A 23,574-nucleotide genomic window follows, 5' to 3' on the forward strand; every position below is an offset into this window, starting at 1 on the left:
GTTGAAAAGTTACACGGTGTGCCTTTAAGGAGCCTGGCACATGAACCGCTGTCACTGAGCTGAGGTTCTTCTGAGCCCATTGGAGAAGACATCTCGCCAATCTGTGTAGAGGGTGAGACCTGAGACCTTCTTGGTGGTTTATAAAGGCAACCACCGTCCAGTTGTCCGATCGGACCAGGACATGGCCCCCGAGTACAGAGCGGAACTCTTCGAAGGCCAGCCCTACCGCCATCATTTCTAGGCGGTTGATGTGCCAATTTGACATAGGGGTCGCCCATGAGCCAAATTCTATCTTGTAGTCGCACAGGGCACCCAAGCCTGTCTTGGAGGCGTCTGTGATGACTACTTCTCCTGGAAACTGAGCCCAGTCTTACACCGTTTTGGTAGAAGCGGGGAGATCTCCAAGGGACCAGAGCTCTGACACAGCTGTGGGTCACATTGATCGTATATCATCCTGTGCTCCACGCATTGGGTGGGGTGAGGTCTTTCAACCGGTGCTGGAGTGGTCGCATGTGGAGCAGGCCCAGCGTAATGACTGAGGAGGCTGCTGCCATGAGGCCTAGCAGCCTCTGCAACCTCTTGAGGGGATGGAAAGACCCTACTTTGGACGAGGTCACCATGCTTCTGACTTTCAGGCCACGCTCTTATGAGAGCCAAGTCTTCATCTGAGCATCCTTCTTGGGGACAAGGATGTAGAGGCTGTAAAAGCCTGACTCGCTGTGTTCCGTGGGAACTCTCCCCACGGTGTCTTTTTCTAGCAGGGACTGAACTTCGGCTCTGAGGACATGAGAGCTGTCGTCTGAAACAGAAGTATGAATCACGCCCCTGAAGCAGGGCGGTCTCCAAACGAATTGGACCAAGTAACCTCTTTCTATGAACTGAAGAGAGGACTGGTAAACGGGTATGTTTTGCATGGTTAAACTTCCCGGTTCATCTTTCGGCTGTGGGCTGGGTTGATGTTGGAACTGGCCAACTGGCGGTGCCGTCTTGGGGTGACTGGAGGCTGCGGTGGAACTGGCTCTCTAAGGCAGGATGCGACGCATAGCTTGCGATGACTTCTGAGCCTCTATGTATCATTCTGGGACCCGTCCACCACGGAGCCGAACAAGCCAGATGGGGAAACGGGGGAATACAGGAGAGCCATCTTTTCAACATCATTAATCTTGGTGAGATTGAGCCATAAGTGGTATTTCAGCACCAATAAACTGACCATGGCATGACCGATGGCTTGGGCTGTGGCTTTAGTAGTGCGCAGGGCCAAGTCTGTTGTGCTGCGCAGCTCCTTAAAAATAGTCTGGTCAGGTCCAGACTCATCCATTTTGTGGAGAAGTGTGGCCTGATACACTTGTAAAACTGCCATCGTGTGAAGCGCAGAGCCGCCCTGTCCGTCAGCAGCGAACGCCTTTGAAGCGAGTGCTGACGTGGTCCTGCAGGGCTTTAATGGATGACTGGTCCTCATCTTCCAGCCCAGAGCTGTTGGTGGGCAGAGGTGTACAGCGACCGCTTCTTCCACTTGGGGGAGCTTAGTGTGGTCCTTTTCTCTTTTAAGATCGCCGGATGGCTGCAGGGAGACGCTGCGTCAGCTTGCTTGCAGAGCATCTTAATCCGCTGCAAGGGCACGATTCAATGGCGAGAAGAGGCGAGTAGAGAGGCTTCAGTTTTCTTCTGAGCAGCAAGATGATCTTCGCTCTGAAGGAGAAAGATCTGACAAGTGGGCTTTTCTGCACCACTTTATAGTCAGACGGGCTGAAATGCCAATTGTCTGCCGCCCCCTTTGCTGGCGACTCGGCCACCTGTGTGCAGAGTGTTTGTGCATCGTGTTTTATGTGTTTTATGTATTTTTAAAGAACTTTTTAAATTATTGGATGCATAATTTTAAACTGGACTGAATTCGGATGACGTTATTATGCCGATATTTAATATTCGCAAGTTGTTTTGCCTTCTCTGGCTATGGGGAATAGTGGTTTGGAGGATGGAAGTGAACCCAGGCTAGGACTGTTCTTCATCACCTATAGCCGGCTGGAGCTCTTGGGGTTGCGGGTCTCAGCTTTAGGTGGATTTGTCCCTGATTTCCACCTGTCGGAAATCACCTTAAAGACAAGGAAGAGAGGCCGCAGAGGAGGAGTTCGAGTTAGGAACAGTCGCGGAGATATAAACCAGTGTTACCCGCAGTGATTAAGGGGAACGTCCGCTCTTTGGTAAATAAAGTGGATGAATTGTCTGCTCTTGTGCGCTACGATCGCCTTTTTCGACAGAGCAGCCTACTGTGCTTTACGGAGACTTGGTTGTCCAATAAGATACCAGAGTCTCATGTTAAAATGGAAGGATTTTCACTCCTCAGACTGGACAGAGACCCGGAGAGGACTGGTAAAAAAACTAGGAGGAGGTGTTTGCCTCTATGTGAACGATCAGTGGTGCCATCCTAGCCATGATACGGTGAAAGAGAAACATTGAACACTGAACTGCTTGCGGTAAGTTGCCGACCTTATTACTTTCCCAGAGAACTTTCTCATGTTATTGTACAAGTGGTCTACATTCCTCCACTTCCTCCAAATGGAAGGCTGGCCACAGAAACAATTTCAAGAGTTACCTATGATATGCAACGCGCTTCCCCGGATGCATTGGTTATAGTAAATGGAGATTTTAACCACAGTACACTCTCTGCTACCTTACCCTCCTTTAAGCAAATAGTGACATGTCCTACTAGGGATGGTAAAATCATTGACCTATTCTATACGAACGTTAAGGCGAGTTATGGTGCAAAGAGGCTCCCACCACTGGGGCAATCTGATCATAATTTAATATCCTTGACATCCAAATACTCCCCTGCAATCCGAAATCAGCCCATTGGCTATAAGACTGTGTGTGTGTGGTCGGATGACACTTGTGAAAGATTAAGAGGATGTTTTGATTGTACAGACTGGTCAGTGTTTTTTGACGATGATGATTTGGACAGTATTTCTGACAAAGTCACCTGTCATATAAATTACTGTGTCGAGTCTGTCATTCCACGTAAACGAATTAAAATGTTTCCTAATAATAAACCATGGGTTACTAGGAAGGTTAAAGCAGCTATTAATAGGAAAAAAGCAGCTTTTTTTAGTGGTGATAGGGATCAGATTAAAACTGTGCAAAAGGAACTGAAGAGAGTTATTAAACAGAGTAAAGTTAACTATAAGGAAAGAGTTGAAGAACAAATGTCTAATTGTAACACATGGGGCCTTTGGAATGATTTGAAATCGCTTGCTGGTTATGGAACCAAAAATAACAGTGCTTGCTGGTCAGGACTGAATGTAAATGAGGTAAATACGTTTTTTTGCCAGGTTTGATGACTCTGATTTCTCTGCCTCTCATGATATGATTTTAGAATCTCTTGTACAGAGTGATAATGTGGACTGTTAGTCCAGCAATTGTTATTAATGAAAATGATGTTCGTCGGCAGTTACAGTGTCTTAAGACCAACAAAGCAGCAGGCCCTGATGGTATTCACCCACGTACTTTGAAAGTCTGTGCTGATCAGTTGTGCTCAGTTTTTCACTCAATTTTTTCTTTGTCCTTGTCTTCATCGAAAATACCTGATATGTGGAAAACATTGTGTCTTGTTCCAATTCCAAAACATGGTAATGTGGGTTGTAGTTTAAATAATTTGAGACCCATTGCTTTGACATCACAAATAATTAAATGTTTTGAGAGGATTATCCTTGGTTATCTGGGTAATCAGTTGTCAGATTTTCAAGATCCGTTACAGTTTGCATATCGAAAAGGTGTGGGAGTAGATGATGCCATACTCTTTATGTTGCATAATATTTATAATCATTTGGAAACAACTTCCAGCTCTGTTAGGATTATGTTTTTTTATTTTTCTAGTGCTTTTTCTAGTTAATTCAATTAAACCACATGTTTTAGCTGATAAATTGCTGTGTTTGTAACCTACATAGTAAAACTATTATGTGGGTATTGAATTACCTTATACGTCGACCCCAGTTTGTTAGGGTGATAAAATGTCTGACATTATTTTAACTAAAACAGGAGCCCCTTCAAGGCACAGTTTTATCACCTTTTCTTTTTTCATTGTATACAGCTGACTACAGGCACACTCAGACTTCATGTTGTATACAAAAGTTTCCAGACGATACTGCCCTTGTGGGTTTAATTAATCAAGGCAATGACGTGGACTATAGAAGAGAGGTTGAGTTATTTGTTAGATGGTGTGATGAAAATGTCCTAAATTTGAATGTGGAGAAGACTAAGGAGTTGATCATTGATTTTAGAAGAAAAAAATAAGTTATAGTAGGCTACCAGTGATAATTAACGGTCAGAAAGTAGAGATTGTTCAGTGTCCATTTGGACAGTAAACTGAACTGGAAGAAGAATAGTGAGGCTGTTTTTAAGAAGGTGCAATCAAGACTATTCTTTTTGAGGAAGTTGAGTTCTATTGGTGTAAGTAGGAAGCTTATTTATGTTTTTTATCAGGGAATCATGGCTAGTGTTTTGTTTTATGCAGTGCTCTTTTGGGGATGTAGTATCACTGTAGATCAGTGTTTCTCAAACTCGGTCCTGGAGGGCCACTGTCCTGCACAGTTTAGCTCCAACCCTGATCAAACAAGATCAAGCTCCAACCCTGATCAAACACAAACACACAAACACTGAACAAAGCTGTGAGTTTCTGAGTGATCCTGAAGACATTGATTAGCTTGCTCAGGTGTGTTTGATCAGGGTTAGAGCTAAACTGTGCAGGACAGTGGCCCTCCAGGACCGAGTTTGAGAAACCCTGCTGTAGATGATAAAAATAGGATTAATAAATTGATTAGAAAGGCTGGTTCGGTCATTGGCCTTTATCCTGATTCACTTGAGGTTACTGTGGAGAAGAGAACAAGGGCAAAATTAAAATTATTATGTGTTACAAAGGTCATCCACTACATTGTATTTTTAGTGGACTTAAAAGTTAATTTATTGGAAGATTAGTAATGCCTCAGTGTTCTACAGAGCGATTTAGAAGGTATTTTACTCCGAATGCAGTTAGGTTTTTAAATGAAGTTGTGTAATTTTTTGTATGTATTGATTGTTGTTGTTTTTTAATATTTATTTGTCTATCTGCGGTGTCTGTAATGTGCAATGGTGGCGAACGAGTTGCCCCTTACAGGGATTAATAAAGTATTTCTAATCTAATCTAATCTAATCAATTGTCTGTGAAATTCACAGACGTGAACCAATCAGGCTTCAAAATTTGGACAAAACGGGAGTTTTCCCATAAGTGTCAGATAACTGACACATTGCAAGTGAACCGTATCAAAAGGGAACCCACATTCTACAATTAGTAATTTGTAACTTCACTTGTTGCCAAAAAAAAAAAAAAAAAAAATCAACAGCCTTTCTGCTCATATGAATCAGTTTTCCCTGTTGGGTTGATGAAAGAGAAAACTCATATAAAACCCACGTTAAAAGAACAGAGAACTTCAAGTCATACTGTTTGACTAAATCATTACAGGGAAGATATTAATGAGACTAAGGCAAGATGCAGCACTTACATTTATTAAGTAACATTAATGTATACAGACTGCTATCTACTGAAATGTATTTACATAGGCAACCTTTTGTTTGTGCATTTATAAATCAGGTACATTGTCAACATATATAATGTTAACTAGTTTATTAATTTGTATAGTGTTAATGTTAATAATTGTCATGTCATGTACTGCAGTAACAGCAAGGAAAGTATGTTGTAAAAAATTTACAGAGCCACTGAACATCAGAGCATTAGTTTATAATGTGCAGTATATCCAATTAAGTAATTCAAGGTAATTTACATGTATATTATTAATCAAACTGACATCTGTTTGTTACTCTGTTTACAGGTATTGTGTACAGCAGCAAATGGACAACTTGACATTAAGAAACAGCATTCTCCTCGTGGAGGGACTCAAAGTTACACATCAGTCCTCTTATCCTGTTTTCATTGTGCTTTTCTTGGCTTATATTTTTGCAGTGGTATCAAACATTACACTTATATTTCTGATTTCAACAGAGAAGAATCTGCATGATCCTATGCATTTTCTGTTCTGTAACTTGCCAGTTAATGATTTATTAGGGACCACTGTCATTATGCCACGCTTGCTGCAGGACATTTTAAGGGAAACCTCAGAGCACTATATATCATATGTGGAGTGTGTTATTCAAGCTTATTTTGTGCATGTATTTACAGCAGCATGCCACTATGTGCTGATGATCATGGCCTTTGATAGATATGTGGCTATATGTAATCCATTGCGATACACGACTATAATGACCAATAAAATGGTGGTTAAACTATCAGCATCAGCCTGGGGGCTGTCAGTACTTGTGGTGACAATTATGTTAGCTCTCACTGTGCGTCTGTCTCACTGCAGATCAACAATTGAAAACCCTTTTTGTGACAATGCCTCACTATTCAAACTGTCATGTGAAAATGTAAGTATTAATAACGTGTTTGGAGTTGTTTATACCGCAATTATAGCCTGCCTGTCAGCAGTATCTATATTTATAACATATGTCAAAATTGCTACTCTATGCATAAGGAGCAAAAACAAAGCACTCAACAGCAAAGCCATAAAAACCTGCAGCACTCATTTAGCGGTTTATTTAATCATGTTCGTTTCTGGAGGCATTTTTATTTTTCTTCATCGTTTTCCTGAATACCCTGAAAGCAGAAAACTAGCTAGTGTAATGTTTCACATTGTACCACCAGGATTAAATCCCTTAGTATATGGTTTACAAACCAAAGAGATAAGACAAAAGATTGTTAAAGTTTGGTGTAGATAAATAGAGAATTCTTGAATTTATTATGCATTTTATTACAAGAAAATGTAGTGTCAATATTTTTATTTTTTTATGTGCGCTAATCGTACAGTTTTAAGTGGAAACATATATAGCCTAAATCTTTATTTTTATTTTTTATAATATCTATGCTTCGATACCCTTTATGTCAGAGTTAAATTTTCTCATTAATTATCAAGTTTCTAATGGGAAAAAAAAATGACACATAAGTTATTTTTTTTTTTTTATTATTTTTTTTTTTAAGATTAATATGAGAATAAAGACACTGGGACGTTATTTAAACAATATTGAGTTGAAAGGGATTTAACGGAGTAAATTGATCAAATATCTGTTTAAACTTGACTTTAAAATATTTTATCCAAGATTACTTAAGAAAATCAATAAAATTACTGAATAAAATAATATTTCATTCAAGATTTAAAAAAAAAAATTCACTACATTATGTAAAACACTACTGTGTACCCGAAAATGACCTACATTGCAGTGAACAAATACTTTTTTCATTTTTTTTAATCTATATGCAATGTTAAAAATAATATTGCTGCCATGTAGTGACAGCAAGTAATATGTTTTGCAAAATATGCTCAATACTTACACGTTTTGTTATATGCATTATACACAATCATTCAATTATGCAATCATTTACCTATACTGTTAATGAAAATTACACTTTTGTTTGTTACTTTGTTTATTTTTTTATTTTTATTTTAGCTGTGGAAGCAATACTTACTGTCTTATTTAATTTCTATAGTTTATAATATTGTTAACATTGTTTATTTCTGTGAGTTTGTGCCCTCTATTGGCGTGAGGGGAAAGAACATTTAAAAAGATATACCACCCAGGAGGGGGTGCTGGTGCAAGAGCATACAGTCTTTTGCATGTGCACATGGGGACAATATAGCACGGTGTAAAAAACGTGCTAGCTGCATATAAGTTGTTTATTTTATGTTACAATTCATCTTTATTTTGATTTAATAAATGCTACTTTGCACACATCAGGATGTCATTGCATTAACATCTTCCACAGTGGACAAGAAACCAGGGACAAAATTGGAAACACTGAAACTTGTTTGCCTTTTAAGGTAACTCGCGTTGTGTCGAGATTGACGCTGTGGGAACGCACTGCGTGATTGCGTCGTGAAGCACTTGTGAAATCAATCCAATGGCGTATAGGCGGGTGACGTCATGGCAGGAAGCTATAAAGCGCACCCAGACAGTGTTGCCAACTTAGCACCTTTGTCGCTATTTTTAGCAACTTTTCAGACCCCTTTAGTGAAATTTTTCAAAAAAGCGACTAGCGTCAAATCTAGCAACTTTTTGGACAAACCTCAGTAATCTCCAAATGTTGCCAATACTGTCCTACGAGGGCGAGGTCTTGCTTTCTCCCTGCCGTCACTCTCTCTAGCTGCGTCTACCCTGTTCAGTGAACGGCTGAGAAGAGCAGCAGCACGTTCATCTGTTGAGTGCACGGCTGCTGACAGACGTGAATGAGCAGTGTTTTTCCACGGACTTATCACTTATCTGCTTTTCTTTTGTTTTATATTTAGAGAATTTAGTTTGACCATTTTAACTTCCTTTCTTTTCTTGGGCTTATTACTTGTTGATTTTCCTGCTAAGACAAAAGTTGAGATAAAACTCACCCTACAATAAAGCAATAAAACACACCCTGGACAGAAGATTGCAAAGAAAGAGCACAGGACATTGTCCAAACTTATCTCCTTGTTTATATATGCATCCCCCTCTTCCTCCTCAAGTCACTAAAAGTTCGTTAAGATAGTCTATATATCACATATGATATATAGTGAATCTATTGTTTTTCCTTTTCATGTTTGGTATCATTTTAAATGTCTCAGTGCGATTGGTAAAATGGTCTTAATTTCATTGCAGTCATTGGTATTATGAGAAAGATTGAAAACTTAGGAGAATTCGGTTCTCCTCTTTGGGTGGTGTCTCTTCAAGATCTCCCCTCTCCCCCAAAACCAGGTGTTACCCCCTGGGGTACATGAATTGACCCAAAACAATTCTAAAAATATATTTGTATAACCCTTTTGTTCTGGTCTGGGTATATAATAGTAAGTGGCAGAGCAGTCTTTGGGAACCTGTAACCAGGAAAACCCCCATGCAGTGCTGTGTCAGTGTCTTCCACACTCACACACCACTGCGTGTCTCTGTCAGGAATGCATTTCTTACACTTGGAGTAATATGAGTAAGTGATGTCATGCAGTTATTATTTCTGAATTGGCTTTTAATCATTTACTTGTGTAATTGGCATGATACAATTTTTACCTGACAAATAAAATGTTGTATTTGATTTAGTCTGGACTCTCCTGAAATCAGTATGACCAGTAGATTATGAGGAGGCTGGTGCTACCGCAGATCTGTGTCCAGGATAGGTCAAACTAAAGGTGCATATATGAACGGAGCAGTAGGCACGTCATTTGAAGACCTTTTGATTTCTGTCTATCACTGACTTGGCAAGTTGTACGGAAGTGGCTAAATAAACTACACTTTTTTTTTTTTTATGAGTGAGCAGTAGGCAGCCAACTAAAGAGGTATTAGCAAAATTGTCTTGCTTCAGGTCGGATAGGGTAATGTTTATGAGGGGCATGTATCGGTCCCTCAGCAACGGGGTCAATGTTGGCTTTGTCACAATCCAATTTGTGTTTAGCCCAAACATCTGGATATAAACTGCACAGAAGACCCCATACACCGTCTTTTCCCCAATCTCTGATGATTGGTTTTGTCATCCACCAACATAACTTAAATTACATGTGCGATCTTCGTGTGGAATTATCCCAGCTGTTGTAGCGATTTGATGACTGTCAGTGAATATGATAATGTTCAACAATGGAAGAATGTCCATGAGGCTTCCTTGTGAATTCGGCCCCACCCAGAAATATGTCCATAAGACTTCATCTTCATGTATTTGCAGTGGAACTTGTCTACTTTTGCGAAATGTTGTGATACCTCCTCCAACTCCTTCAACTTCCATAGTAGCATCTGTTATAGGTAGATTCAGATCTGTATTCAGATCTGTTATCGAAATGGCTGCTCCTGTGTCGACGAAAAGGTACATAGGTGGCCCCCTATTAATGCATTGATGAAAAGGCGATTGTCTCTTTTCTTACTAATACAGGGGGCAGCTGATTCCTATTGCGGACACATAATTCCCTCTATGAGTTGACGGACTAGTGCTTCAGCCCACGTCTTCCCTTGAGAGGTTTCATCATGGTTTTTCGCACTGACTTGTTTAAATGATGGACCTTGACCTGCTCCACCTCCTTTAGCCCAACAATCTTTTTTTTTGAGTGGCCACGCTTTCCACAGTTGCTGCAAATCTTCAACCTCCTCTCTGTGTCCATGTTGTATTGAGCAGTCGCCACTCCTCTTCGATTTGGCTTGTTTCCTTCTTCCTTGTTTGATCTTGTAGCCATCTCTAGACAGCCAGCCCATTGCATAGTTTGGTCAAATGTTTCGCCTGGATTGACTCCAAATGATAAGGCTTGTTGGTATTTTGTGCTAAAGCAATCCACATGTGTGTCAGTGAACTGTACATCATCTCTGTCAGGTTGTTTCCTAGCACAGAGGGCCCATCTATCATAAGCATTCCACTTACGCAGAGCATTTTCATCTGAATATTCATTCCTTTTGCTTAATCAGTGTCACTGATGTGAATGGAATTTTACCGCTGCCCAAGATTTCTTGGATTTCTTTTCAGAACTCATCTAATGATTGCCAAAGACCCAGGGGTCGTCCCTGGCCATCAACCCACAAGTCTACCGATTGGACTGTTGTTATCGACGCTGGCAAGTGTTCCCATCAGTCTCTTGGGATTTTAGCTTTCACAATGGTGTGTATGTCTCTTAATGTAATTTGATGTGCTTCAACCAGAGAGACTAATTCTCGTCAAAACTCTGTATTTGGATCTTGTCTCTTCAGAGGAGGCAAGGCTGCGAGAATGGCTTGAAGTTATCCTGGTGTGAATGGTCTCTCTTCTGTCGTCATTTCAGATTGTAATTCTTCCCTTTTAACAGCAAGTGATGAAAATTCAGGACCGATCTTGTCAACTGTGATCATGTCATCATCTCTTGTCTCATCACCCAAGTCAGATCCATAATTACGAGCTGGTGTACATCGTAGCATGTCTCTGTTTGGCTGGGCTGATTTAGATCTCGTTAATATTGGAGCTGCCTGTGCAGATGCAATAGACATTTTTGTCAACTGGACCTCCATTTGATCTCGAAGCTTGAGGCTGTGTCAGAGGTTTAGATGAACTTGTATATTGTTCAGGCAAAGTTGGATAAATTGGTTTGTAAGGAGGAGGCGTTACACGGATTTCACTGGTGCTTGTGAATATTTCCTTTCAGCTTCAGTTATTATATTTTTCCAATCTGGATCAAATGAATCATCACTGGTTGTATTTTCTTTCTCTGAATGTTTAATAGACATGATTTTGTTCAACTTGTCATATGCTTCAATTTGAGGCTTCATTGCTTCAAAAAGTGGAACTGGGCAACCATCAAAACCGCAACAAATTCCACCTTGTTTCACAATCCAATGAGCTGCTAGTATTGGGAATGCTTTTGACTGCATGGGACTCTAACCAGCTTAAAGGAACACACCGACTTTTTGGGACTTTAGCTTATTCACTGTATCCCCCAGAGTTAGATAAGTCCATACATACCCTTTTCATCTCCGTGCGTGCCGTAACTCCAGCTAACAAACTGCTCCCAATAAGTGACAAAATAACGCCAACATTTTCCTATTTACATGTTGTGATTTGTATAGTCACAGCGTGTACAAATAACAAGGTCACATGAGACACAGCCATCTTCTAACCATTGTAGCAAATTAGCTCTATGAAATATTAATAATCAATAATAACTGGTTATAATTGATTATGAATATTTGGATCAGTTAATATAATTAACTTAATGTCGTAAATTAATATTACAATCAATTAACCTGTTTGTCCCGTGAACACTCAGGATTAAATGTTTATTAACTCTAAGAAATGTACATTTCCGGGGCATAGGAAATGTCTTTCTTAATTTATAGTACTACTAAGAGCAAGTAGACAAAATCTATGAATTAGTGACTCCAGTTATGAGCTTGAGACACGGACAACTTTACGTGCGACATGAACAAGATTTTATTAACTAGTCTAAACACTTAAACTACTCTAACATACACACACATACATGCATACAGTTTACCACGGGAAAGAGAGCTGAAGCAGAATACAGGAAAGCAAGAAGTTATAGCATTGTTTGAAATTCAGCAGATCAACAGCCTTGAGCAAACCATCAGTTTAGTTCTAACACGCCCTTCTTTAAAAGGGGTAAGGATACTTAATGTATCAAGTAATGAGACTAAGTTTGATACTTGCATGTCTCGCCCATTTGAATTAAACTGATGTGATTTGTTGAGGCTCCAATTGATCTTTGCTGATGTGGTCTTGATGAGAGAGAACCAGTGGGAGTCAGAGGATCGTTGGTGAATGGAAAGACAAGGCCGCAGCCTGGCACAAGCTTGGGGGTCCTTAGGAACTTCTAGTTCAGCATCATCTTCACGTCAGCATTTCAGAAAGGGACTAAGAGAGCTGATCTTGTGATCAGTGATTTTTAAAGCGTGAAGATGTCACACCCTCTGGAGGTGTCTGAGCCAATGAGAAGATTTCCCTTTGGAGGGCATTTCAATATGTAATTTCATTGGGGGTTGAAGAAAAGAATCTTCAAGATTCTTATAATACTAATGCATCACAAAGTTAGCAAAATGTAATGTAAATTAACAAATCGGGGACGAAGATTGGAGTTTATAGAGACCAAACATGCCACACATATGATTTTGGTTAACCATAGTATTCAAAGTCTGAAACATTAACCCATTAGAGTTTACAAGAAACATAGGCCAAACAACATAAAAGGAAAATCATGAGATGGGAAAATTAGAAACGTTTATATATTTCTCAAGTGGTTATATATAGAATATATAGGATAAACATGGTTTATTTCAAATCCTCAGCAAGAATTAAGTGAGCGTCACAGCCCTCTGCAAATTCCTTTTTGGGGTCGTAAAACTCTTATCAGTCTCAATGTGTCCTGTAACAGGACACCGCGTTCTGCCAGTGTGTTAGCTTCACTTGTGATGTTAGTTTTGGGGGAAGTTTCACAGGCCTTTGTTGGGAGAGTGAATTTGCTGGATTATTGATTAAATATAATGCATAATTTGTGTGTGTCTGATTGGTCCAGACGCTACACCGTATACATACTGGGAACTATGTTGCTACATCTATTATGCCCGGTCCAAGCTCTGGAGGCCTACGTACACAGGTCCTCAGGCTGGAGGAAGTCGGACTAGTTGCTTGTGTGTTTTGGGTCACCTACGTTTTTTTCTCCATTCTGTCACCTGATGGAGTTTTGGTTCCTTGCCACTGTTGCTTTGGCTTTTGGCTTGCTTAGTTGGGGACATTTAATATTTAACAATATGGACAGCAGGATAATCATAAAATAAGAGGAAGACATGCGAGTGCAGCTCAGCAACTGTATTGACAACAGAACAGCCAGAGAACAACAAGGCAAAAAGCAATCGACTGCCGATCGTATGATTCATTACAACCTGTAACATCCCCCTTTACAAATATGAACTAAAGAATCCCACTGTGCCACCCCCGCCGTCCATTCCTGCCACTCCACCGAACAATCATCAGCATGAGCCGCGCCTACCCACTCCTGAAGCATACTCTGGTGAGCCTAACTTCTGTAGAGCATTTCTAACCAAATGCTTGTTGTTCTTTTCTCTTCAGCCCCTGACGTTTTCCACGGAACAGTCTAAGGTGGCATTGGTTATGACGTTGCTGTCGGGGCACACGGCTCTGTGGGAAACGGCGGTGTGGGAGAACCAACATTCGTGCTGTTCTGCATCTCTGACTATTCCATCGAATTTTGGACATTGGCAGCTGAGTACAAATGGAACGAGGAGGTGCAGTGGGACATGTTCCTGCATGGGTTGGCTGACCGTAGTCAGAAGGAGATATTCACGCTGGAACTCCCCACAGATCTCGACAGACTGATGTATGACTGTATGTGGTCGCACGACCACAGCGACGGGAGCAGCGAGCACGCCAAACTTTGGTTTTCGAGAACCATGAGTATTCCAGGTCCAGCGTCTGTAATACGGTCAGCGGTCATACGGAGTACCTCGACCTGAAGGAAGTGTTCAATAAGTCACGGGCTGCTTCTCTTCCTCCGCATCGTCCCTATGACTGTGCTATAGATCTACTACCAGGTACGTCTCCGCCTAAAAGGCATGTTATACTCGCTTTCTGCTCCAGAAAGGGAGGCCATGGAGAAATACATTTCTGATTCTTTAGCAGCCGGGCTCATTCGTCCTTCCTCTTCTCCTACTGGGTACTTTTTCGTGGAGAAGAAGGATGGTTCCCTGCGACCGTGTATTGACTACCGAGCGTTGAACAATATCACGGTAAAGAATAAATATCCTTTGCCATTGGTGTCTTCGGCCTTCGAGCGGTTGCAGGGAGCATCTGTCTTCACAAAACTGGACCTGCTTAACGCTTATCATTTGGTTTGCATAAGGGAGGGGGATGAGTGGAAAACCGCATTTAATACCCCCAGGGGGCACTTTGAATATTTGGTTATGCCTTTTGGCCTGTCAAACTCTCCGGTGGTTTTTCAAGCACTCATTAATGACGTGCTGAGAGACATGATCGACCAGTTCATATATGTCTGCCTGGATGACATATTGATAGTTTCTTCATCTCTCCAGGAACATGTTCAGTACGTCAGGAGAGTGCTCCAGAGACTGCTAGAGAATGGGCTTTTTGTCAAGGCGGAGAGATGCAATTTTCATGCACAGTCTGTTCCTTTCTTAGGTTACATCGTCTCGTCCGAGGGAGTGCGCATGTATCCAGACAAGGTTAAGGCTGTGGTGGATTGGCCGAACCCAGATTCCCATAAGGCTTTACAAAGGTTTCTGGGGTGCGGCACTTTTTACAGAAGTTTTATTCATAATTTCAGCCAACCTCTCCGGCCGCTCCTCTGACTGCCTTGATCTCCACCAGGACGACGTTCAGGTGGTCTGGTGCAGCCAAAGCTGCATTTTCCAAATTCAAGAGCCGCTTTGTTTCGGCTCCCATTCTGATAGCCCCTGATCTGTCACGTCATTTCGGGTGGAGGTCGACACGTCAGAGGTGGGGGTAGGTGTGGTTCTTTCCCAGTGCTCTTCCACGGACGACAAGATGCACCCTTGCACGATTTTTTCCCATCGCTTGTCATCCGCCGAACTCAACTATGACATTGGTAACAGAGAGTTGTTGGCAGTCCAGTTAACTTTGGAGGAATGGCGTCATTGGTTAGAAGGGTCGAGGGTACCTTTTATCATCTGGACCGATCACAAGAATCTCAAATACATCAGATCCGCTAAATGACTGCTAACTCCAGGCAGGCTTGGTGGGCAAGCTTTTTTTCAGTCATTTTGAGTTTTCTCTTTCGTACTGTCCGGGTTCTAAAAACATCAAACCCGATGCCTTGTCCCACGTTTTTGACCGTTCTGAATGCCCGCCCTCTCCCAAGTGTATTATATCTGAGAGACGTATTGTCTCCACACTCACATGGGAGATCGAGTCGAAGGTCCACACACCCTTAGAAGGGGTAACGCCCCCGCCCAGTTGCCCACCGAGTCGTTTGTTCGTGCCGGAGGAATTACGGTCTGACGTTATTCAGTGAGGTCATTGTTCCAACATGGCGTGTCATCCAGGAGTAAACCGTACCAGCTTTTTGGTTAAGCAACGATTCTGGTGGCTGATAATGGCTTGTGACATTCAGAGTTTTGTTTTGGCCTGTTCGGTTTATGCTTGTGGTAAGACTTCCAATCGACCCCCGGATAGGTTCCTCCAACCGCTGTCTGTCCCTTCGAGACCCTGGTCCCAGATAGCACTCGATTTTGTCACCGATTTTGTCTTCAGGATTTCACCCGCAGAGCAATAGCCAAACCGAGAGGGCCAACCAAGACTTAGAGAGAGTGTTGTGATGTTTGGTATCCAAGAATCCTTCCTCCCAGAGCCAGCAACTCTCATGGGTTGAGTACGCACATAACTCATTACCAGTGTCATCCACGGGCCTCTCCCCGTTCGAGTGTAGCTTAGGTTACCAGCCACCTATTTTTCCGAGTCTGTAATCCGAAGTCGCGGTCCCCACTGCTCACGCCTTCGTCCAGAGGTGCCGCCACACGTGGAGCAGAGCCTGTGAGACTCTCCTCCAGGTGGAAACCCGCACTAAGGCTCAGGTGCTCGCCATCCGCCTTGTGTTTGTCAGATCGTTTGGAGTTCCCGGTGTTCGTGTCCTGGTCCTGGTTGTCTCAGTGGTCCCTGAGTTTCGTGTCGGATTACGGATTCTGTCTTCCTGGTCGTTCTTCCTCGTTGTCTACGGTTGTCTATTGGGTTGCCCTGCGCTGCCAAGAAAGACTGTTCCTGGGCACCTCCGTTCATCTGACCCATGCCATCTATTCTGATTACCTCCTTTAATAAATACTGTTGTTTTCACACTCGCTACTGAATCCTCTTTCATTGATCCTGACAAATTGTAACAACTGAAATCTTATTATAAGAATCAGATTATACTCACACCAGTCTACTTTTTGCAAAATAAAATAAGATTACAGTAAATAATTAATTTGTAATCCATTACACATACACTAAAAAAAATGGTGTTTGATTTACTGAAGCAAATTTTAAGCTCAGAAATTGCTAGAACATTTCACAAATTATTACCAAAAACAGAAAGTAACACGTTAATCATGAAAAGTAGAAAAGTAGAAAGACTGAAACAGTGTTTTCTTGTAAAACATACTCCAATATTCTATGTTAATCATTTTTAACAGTGTAACACTGAGGGCCCTATTTTAACGATCTGAAACGCAAGTGTCAAAGCGCAAAGCGCAAGTAACTTTGTGGGCGGGTCTTGGCACTGTTGCTATTTTCCCGGCGGGATAAATGACTCTTGCGCCTGGCGCAAATCTAAAAGGGGTTGGTCTGAAGTAGCTTCATTATTCATAGGTGTGGTTTGGGCGTAACGTGAAATAAACCAATCAGAGCGACATCTCACATTCCCTTTAAGAGCAGGCGCGCCTGTTCTAAAGCGGATTCCTATTATAACGGCGGATTTGCCAGGCGCACGACAGGAGCGGTTCAAGGCCGAGGAGACCGACGTTCTCGTCAGGGACGTTGGGGATGGAGAAACACACCCAAATTAACTTCGGTTAAACAGGCATATGATAATTTGGGTAAATGTGTAAGCTAGATGTATGCTTTTATAATAAAATGTCTATCTATCTATCTATCTATCGTAATAATGTATGATTTGCAAAAATAACTGCTGCGTCTGTGTGTAGATGAGAGAATCAAAGTGTTTGCGCGTTGTGCACACGCTACATTGATTATGGCCAAGCATGCGCCCTTAAAATAGCATATGAATGACATGCGCAACGCACCACTGACTTTAAACATTTTTTTTTCGGTCAGTGGCGCAATTGTTTTCGAAACCTGTAAAATAGCATGAGGGAACGTTTGCGCCGGAACACGCCTCCTCTTTGCGCTGAACCGCCCCGGGGAGCGCAAGTGTATTTCTTAGTAAACCGACGTGCATCTGTGGAGGGAAAAGTCCGCTTTGCGCGGGTGCAAAATAGGAATGATACATGCGTCAGTGTACAAAGTCAGATAGGGCCCTGAATGTAAGTTAAAGAATTGGCATAAATATTTCAGTAAAAAGTGTCAATAAATCAATGTATTTTGGTTAACCAAGATATTTACTATAATAAATAAAACAAGACAAAAATAGAAAATAATTTATTTCCTTTTTGATTTAATTTTTGATTTATTTTTTGTTTTGATTGGCATTGCAAGTTTTTGTATTGCAAATACTTGTTATACAGTACATTTCTTGTGAAGCTATTGATTAGTATCAGACCACTGAGGACTAACAAATTACAAATTAAAAATATGTAAGGTTAGGAATCTATGCATACAACTTTATCATGTCATTATTTATTATCATTATGGCTGTGATCATGGCAACACATGATATGAATAAGTTTTCCCCTCTGGGGTGATGGTATCATGGAAACACCTTTGAGCCACATATTAAGGTAACGGCCGATAAACATTTCTTCAGAGAAGTGCAAGTTTATATTTGGGTAACACTGAAAACTGAGTTGACTGTGACTTTATCAAGCAACATATAAATTAGATCTTTACAGCAATAAATCAGCTTAATAATAACAGAATCCAACTGCAGTAAGTATGTGTCGCTTTATTAGATATTCAACTAGTACTGGTTAACTACGAAGTATTTCAAAAACATTACAACATGTGTCTAAATTCCTTGTATGAAATACATTAAAATGCTTCCATGTTTTGCTAAAATTCTGATTGCTTATGTGCTTATTAGTAGGCCTATATGTAAAATAGTGTGCACTTTGAAACTTGTTCAGACAACAAGCGCTGTACGTAAAATGTCATATACCTGTACAAGTTTACATGAGCACAAAAAGAGTTGTAGAATGCAAAGTGTCTGGGTAATATGCATTTTGCTGCCTAAAGCTCATAAACAATATTTCCATGAAATGTCTGACTGTTACTCTGTTTGTAGGTGTTGTGTATAACAAGCAATGGACAACCTGACATTCAGACACAGCATTCTTCTAGTAGAGGGACTTCAAGTTACACATCAGTCTACTTATGTTGTTTTCATCCTGCTTCTTTTGGTTTATATCTTTATAATGGTTTCCAATATTGCACTTGTAATTCTGATCTCAACAGAGAAGAATCTTCATCATCCTATGCATTTCCTGTTCTGTAACTTGCCACTGAACGATATATTAGGGACCACTGTCATTTTGCCACGCTTATTGCAGGACATTTTAAAAGAAAGTTCAGAGCGCTATATCACATATGTGGAGTGTGTAGTTCAAGCCTATTTTGTGCATATTTTTGTAGCAGCATGCCACTATGTTCTTATAATCATGGCCTTTGACAGATATGTGGCTATATGTAATCCATTGCGATACACAGCTATAATGACGAATAAAATGGTTATTAAACTATCAGCATCAGCCTGGGGGCTGTCAGTACTTATGGTATCAATTCTGATAGGACTCACTTTGCGTCTGTCTCACTGCAGATCTAAAATTGAAAACCCTTTCTGTGACAATGCCTCACTGTTTAAACTGTCCTGTGATGATGGTGTTGTTGTTAATAATGTGTATGGAATCCTTTATACTGTGGTTTTATTTTCTTTCTCAATTTTGTCTGTATTTATAACATATGGTAAGATTGCTACTGTATGCATAACCAGCAAAAACAAAGCACTCAACAGCAAAGCCATAAAAACCTGCAGCACACATTTAGCTGTTTATTTAATCATGTTTGTTTCTGGCTCCACTTTTATTTTTCTTCATCGTTTCCCTCTCTACGCTGAGAGCAGAAAACTAGCTAGTATAATGTTTCACATTGTACCACCAGGATTAAATCCATTAGTATATGGTTTACAAACCAAAGAAATAAGACAGAAGTTTGTAAAATTTTGGTGCAGAGTAAAAGGAACGTCTTGATTTATTATGTGATTAAATGGTTATACATTGGTATCAGCACTTAATGTAAAGTCAGTAACTTCCCTTTAGGAATACATACAAAGCAGTGGTGTCAGTTGGTCTTTAGAAACTTCTTTATAACAAAGTACTTTACTTCTTAGTATCTAGTACTTTAAATCAGCGTCCTCACATGGCAAGGTGTTACAATATATTTATTACAGTAAAGGATCTATGTTTATAACCTAAATTGTACTGAACATAATTTATTGTATATTGTTTTTATTTAGAAAATCTACTGAATAAATAGTTAAAAGGAAGTTTCTTAATCGAGTATATGTATCATTATCGCACCTCACACAAATGGTAAAGGAATATTCTCAGTGTCACGGTCGCTGGTTTCAGTACAAAGGAAGTTGTCAGGATGCAGATCCAGCAGCTTCTCTTATTAAACTTATTCAACAAACTCAAAATTTTACAAAAACACTGGAGATTTTCTGGAATATGGACATAACAAACGTAGTCAAAATGAGGACAGAATTGAAAGAAACACAGGGTTTAAAAACAAGAGCAAACAGGAACTAATAAGACTAATTAATGAGACATACATGAAAAGAGCTAACTCAATCAGTATCCATAGACACAAACAGGAAGAGAATGGAGGAGAACTAAACTGAAATAATTAACAGATTAAAGATTAACTGAGAAACTCAGACATGAACAGAACTCAAAACGTAACAGTTTCCTCAGGCCCAATGGCTCTTAGTGGGATTATATAATAATAGAATAGTAATAATATAACAACAACATTAATATTATTAGAAATAATAATGATAATATTTCTAGGACAAAAATGTTACTGTTGTAATACAAATGCTCTGTAAAAAGTGAACATTGCTTAAAAGATATTACATTAATTTATATCAGTAAAATTACAATACTTTTGACTTAAACCTTTAAGCTTTTATTTTGATGGAAAACTGCAGAAAGAGCTTTAAGCATCTGTGACAACAGATTTACAAATGATTCTTATTAGTATTTCAAAAACATTACAACATGTTTCTAAATTCCTTGTATGAAATACATTAAAATGCTTCCATGTTTTGCTAAAATTCTGATTGCTTGTGCTTATTAGTAGGCCTATATGTAAAATAGTGTGCACTTTGAAACTTGTTCAGACAACAAGCGCTGTACGTAAAATGTCATATACCTGTACAAGTTTACATGAGCACTAAAAGAGTTGTAGAATGCAAAGTGTCTGGGTAATATGCATTTTGCTGCCTAAAGCTCATAAACAATATTTCCATGAAATGTCTGACTGTTACTCTGTTTGTAGGTGTTGTGTATAACAAGCAATGGACAACCTGACATTCAGACACAGCATTCTTCTAGTAGAGGGACTTCAAGTTACACCTCAGTCTACTTATGTTGTTTTCATCCTGCTTCTTATGGTTTATATCTTTATAATGGTTTCCAATATTGCACTTGTAATTCTGATCTCAACAGAGAAGAATCTTCATCATCCTATGCATTTCCCGTTCTGTAACTTGCCACTGAACGATATATTAGGGACCACTGTCATTTTGCCACGCTTATTGCAGGACATTTTAAAAGAAAGTTCAGAGCGCTATATCACATATGTGGAGTGTGTAGTTCAAGCCTATTTTGTGCATATTTTTGTAGCAGCATGCCACTATGTTCTTATAATCATGGCCTTTGACAGATATGTGGCTATATGTAATCCATTGCGATACACAGCTATAATGACCAATAAAATGGTTATTAAACTATCAGCATCAGCCCGGGGGCTGTCAGTACTTATGATATCAATTCTGATAGGACTAAACTGATACATAATACAAATGATTCTTATTACAAATCCATGTGAAATGTGTGAAAGCATGAAATAATAGGGAGTATGATAATCTGTTCACAAAAGTATTGAGAAAACTATTCTAAAGTGAAAATGCGTATCTGCCATATGTTGTTTTCCCAAATGCATATTAAACTCACAGTACATGTATAAAGTTGACTACATTTACTGTGAACTGAACTCTAAGACTCTGCAAACACTTGGTCATGACCATCTCGCATGTGTCACGGATATGGTGGCTGTAGTGAAGTGCACACACGCTGGGAGGTCAAACTAAATCAGGCAAACAGATACTGAACACAATGAAAACTAAGACAAAACAGAACATAAGCCTGGCAATACTTCCCACTCCCAGAAGGCACGACCTCGGAAGAAAAAGAGTCCCACCAGGGAGGGTGGGCACCCTGGAGTTGTGGTAGATCACAGGCAGGTGAGCAAGGTGGTGCCGACAGGCTAGGAAGCCTCTAGGGCAACATCAGCAATACAGGAGCCAGGGCTGGAGTGTGCTCTGGAGCAGGATCATGGGCTGGAACTATCCTTCTGGTCACGAAAAGAGAGAGAAAAAACACAGTGAGAGTGGATTGCGGGAGCAGCTATCAGGTAGACTTGTGTTCTCTCCAAGTTTGATGTCAGCAAAGAACAGTAAAGTTAAGTTGATGTGCATCTCTCTCTAAGTCTGTCTGTCTGTCTGTCTAACCCAGCTGGGCAGTGCATCTTTTGGTCTTTCTGTGTCTTGCTTGCTAATGCTGGCCACTTCCAACAACTTATATTTAATGAGCAAATCTTCATGATTTCTTAACATTTGCTTTAGGAAAATTGCATCCTATGTTTTCACTTTACTTAAAGCCATCAATGATGCATTTATAGAGGTTAGTAACTGTATTATCACTCACAAATAAGTTTTTATTTACTAAAAAGTCATTGTAACTATAATATAATTACATTATAGCAATGCAGGTTGCATCTTTATAAATACATTCATGGAACCATACGACTGACTGATTAATACGTATAAATCAGTGTAGAATGGATTAATTGCACATTAAAAAAGCAAAAGCATGACTTATAAGTAATTATAAAAATAATATAAATGTAACTATAACTGTTCTTATAATGCAGGTCTTAATTGAGTCTTTATGAATGTATTTATAAAATAGTAATACTTACTTATAAATAAGTATAAATGGAGCAATAATTCATTATAAGCATGGTCTTAGAAAGTGTTACCGTGATTTTTTTTCTTATGAACTTAAACTAAAAACATTGATCTAGCACAGGTTATATAACTGATTTCAATCTAACATTAAAAAAATCAATTTAAATGAATAATAATTTATTTATGGCAGCTATTTTCTTTAAAATACGTTTTTCCATCTATTTTCACTCTGTCTCTAATGAATAGATTCTGAAACTGTAAAAAAGATAGATAGATAGATAGATAGATAGATAGATAGATAGATAGATAGATAGATAGATAGATAGATAGATAGATAGATAGATAGATAGATGCATTAACCTGCTTTCTGTTGGTTTATTGAAGTGTGCTTGTGTGAAATGTGACAGAACTTAGTGCAGAACTAAACACATCCAGACAGAGCGAGCGTTTTGCAAGAAAGGAAGAAGGAAATAGGCTATATCACAAATGCAGACTCTTTCATGACCTCATCTCGTGCAGCAGAAGTAAAAGTGGTTCAGTCAAAACGCTGCATCTTTAACTGCATAAGAGGATATACGAGCAGTAAGTTTCCTGCTGACATGTTGCAAGCTTTATTTAACATCACAACCAACATAACAAATGTGAGCCGGATACGCAAATGATTGTTTTGTCATCACACAGGGGCATGGCCTGATTTATTAATAAAGTCATGTAAACGCGCCGCGGGTTACTTTTGTGTTGTTACTGGTTTGCATGTAAACGAGGAAAACGTCTCAGGTTACGTATGCAATCCTGGTTCCCTGAAGAGGTAAAATCGAGCTGCGTCGAGATGCTGTGGGAACGCCCCTGCGTGATTGCGTCGTGAAGCATGTGTATAATCAGTCCAATGGTGTGAAGAGACGTCATAGGCGGGTGACGTCATAGACCAGGAAACTATAAAGCACACCTGAAAACAGACCGCGCTAGCTTCTGATAGGCCGAAGCAAGTCGATCACGGGCATGCCGGGAGTATGGCAGGGCGACGCAGCATCTCGTTCCCTCTTCAGGGAACTAGAGTTACATACGTAACCGAGACGTTCCCTTTCAAGGGAACTCGAGCTGCGTCGAAACGCTGCGGGAACGCTAATACCCA

The 23,574-nt window shown here is 40.1% G+C and overlaps 3 protein-coding genes across 3 annotated transcripts; all 3 read left to right on the forward strand.

Annotated features, from left to right (window-relative positions):
* Window positions 1-5,874: 5,874 nt before the first annotated feature.
* LOC311277250 (olfactory receptor 52E4-like) lies at window positions 5,875-7,058 on the forward strand (the record flags this gene model as incomplete). The annotated part of the gene is made up of 1 exon (XM_084387502.1): window positions 5,875-7,058. The coding sequence occupies one exon, from the start codon at window positions 5,875-5,877 to the stop codon at window positions 6,796-6,798; it is 924 nt and encodes a 307-aa protein (XP_084243628.1). The 3' UTR covers window positions 6,799-7,058.
* Window positions 7,059-18,495: 11,437 nt separating this feature from the next.
* Window positions 18,496-19,437, forward strand: LOC311277243 (olfactory receptor 8G17-like; the record flags this gene model as incomplete). The annotated part of the gene is made up of 1 exon (XM_084387495.1): window positions 18,496-19,437. The coding sequence occupies one exon, from the start codon at window positions 18,496-18,498 to the stop codon at window positions 19,435-19,437; it is 942 nt and encodes a 313-aa protein (XP_084243621.1).
* Window positions 19,438-20,768: 1,331 nt separating this feature from the next.
* On the forward strand, window positions 20,769-21,263 carry LOC311277624 (olfactory receptor 4E1-like; the record flags this gene model as incomplete). Its single annotated transcript, XM_084387996.1, has 1 exon — window positions 20,769-21,263. The coding sequence occupies one exon, from the start codon at window positions 20,769-20,771 to the stop codon at window positions 21,261-21,263; it is 495 nt and encodes a 164-aa protein (XP_084244122.1).
* Window positions 21,264-23,574: the final 2,311 nt, after the last annotated feature.

The sequence above is a fragment of the Rutilus rutilus genome (genome assembly GCF_951802725.1).
Source record: "Rutilus rutilus genome assembly, chromosome: 18".
Lineage (NCBI taxonomy): Eukaryota > Metazoa > Chordata > Actinopteri > Cypriniformes > Leuciscidae > Rutilus > Rutilus rutilus.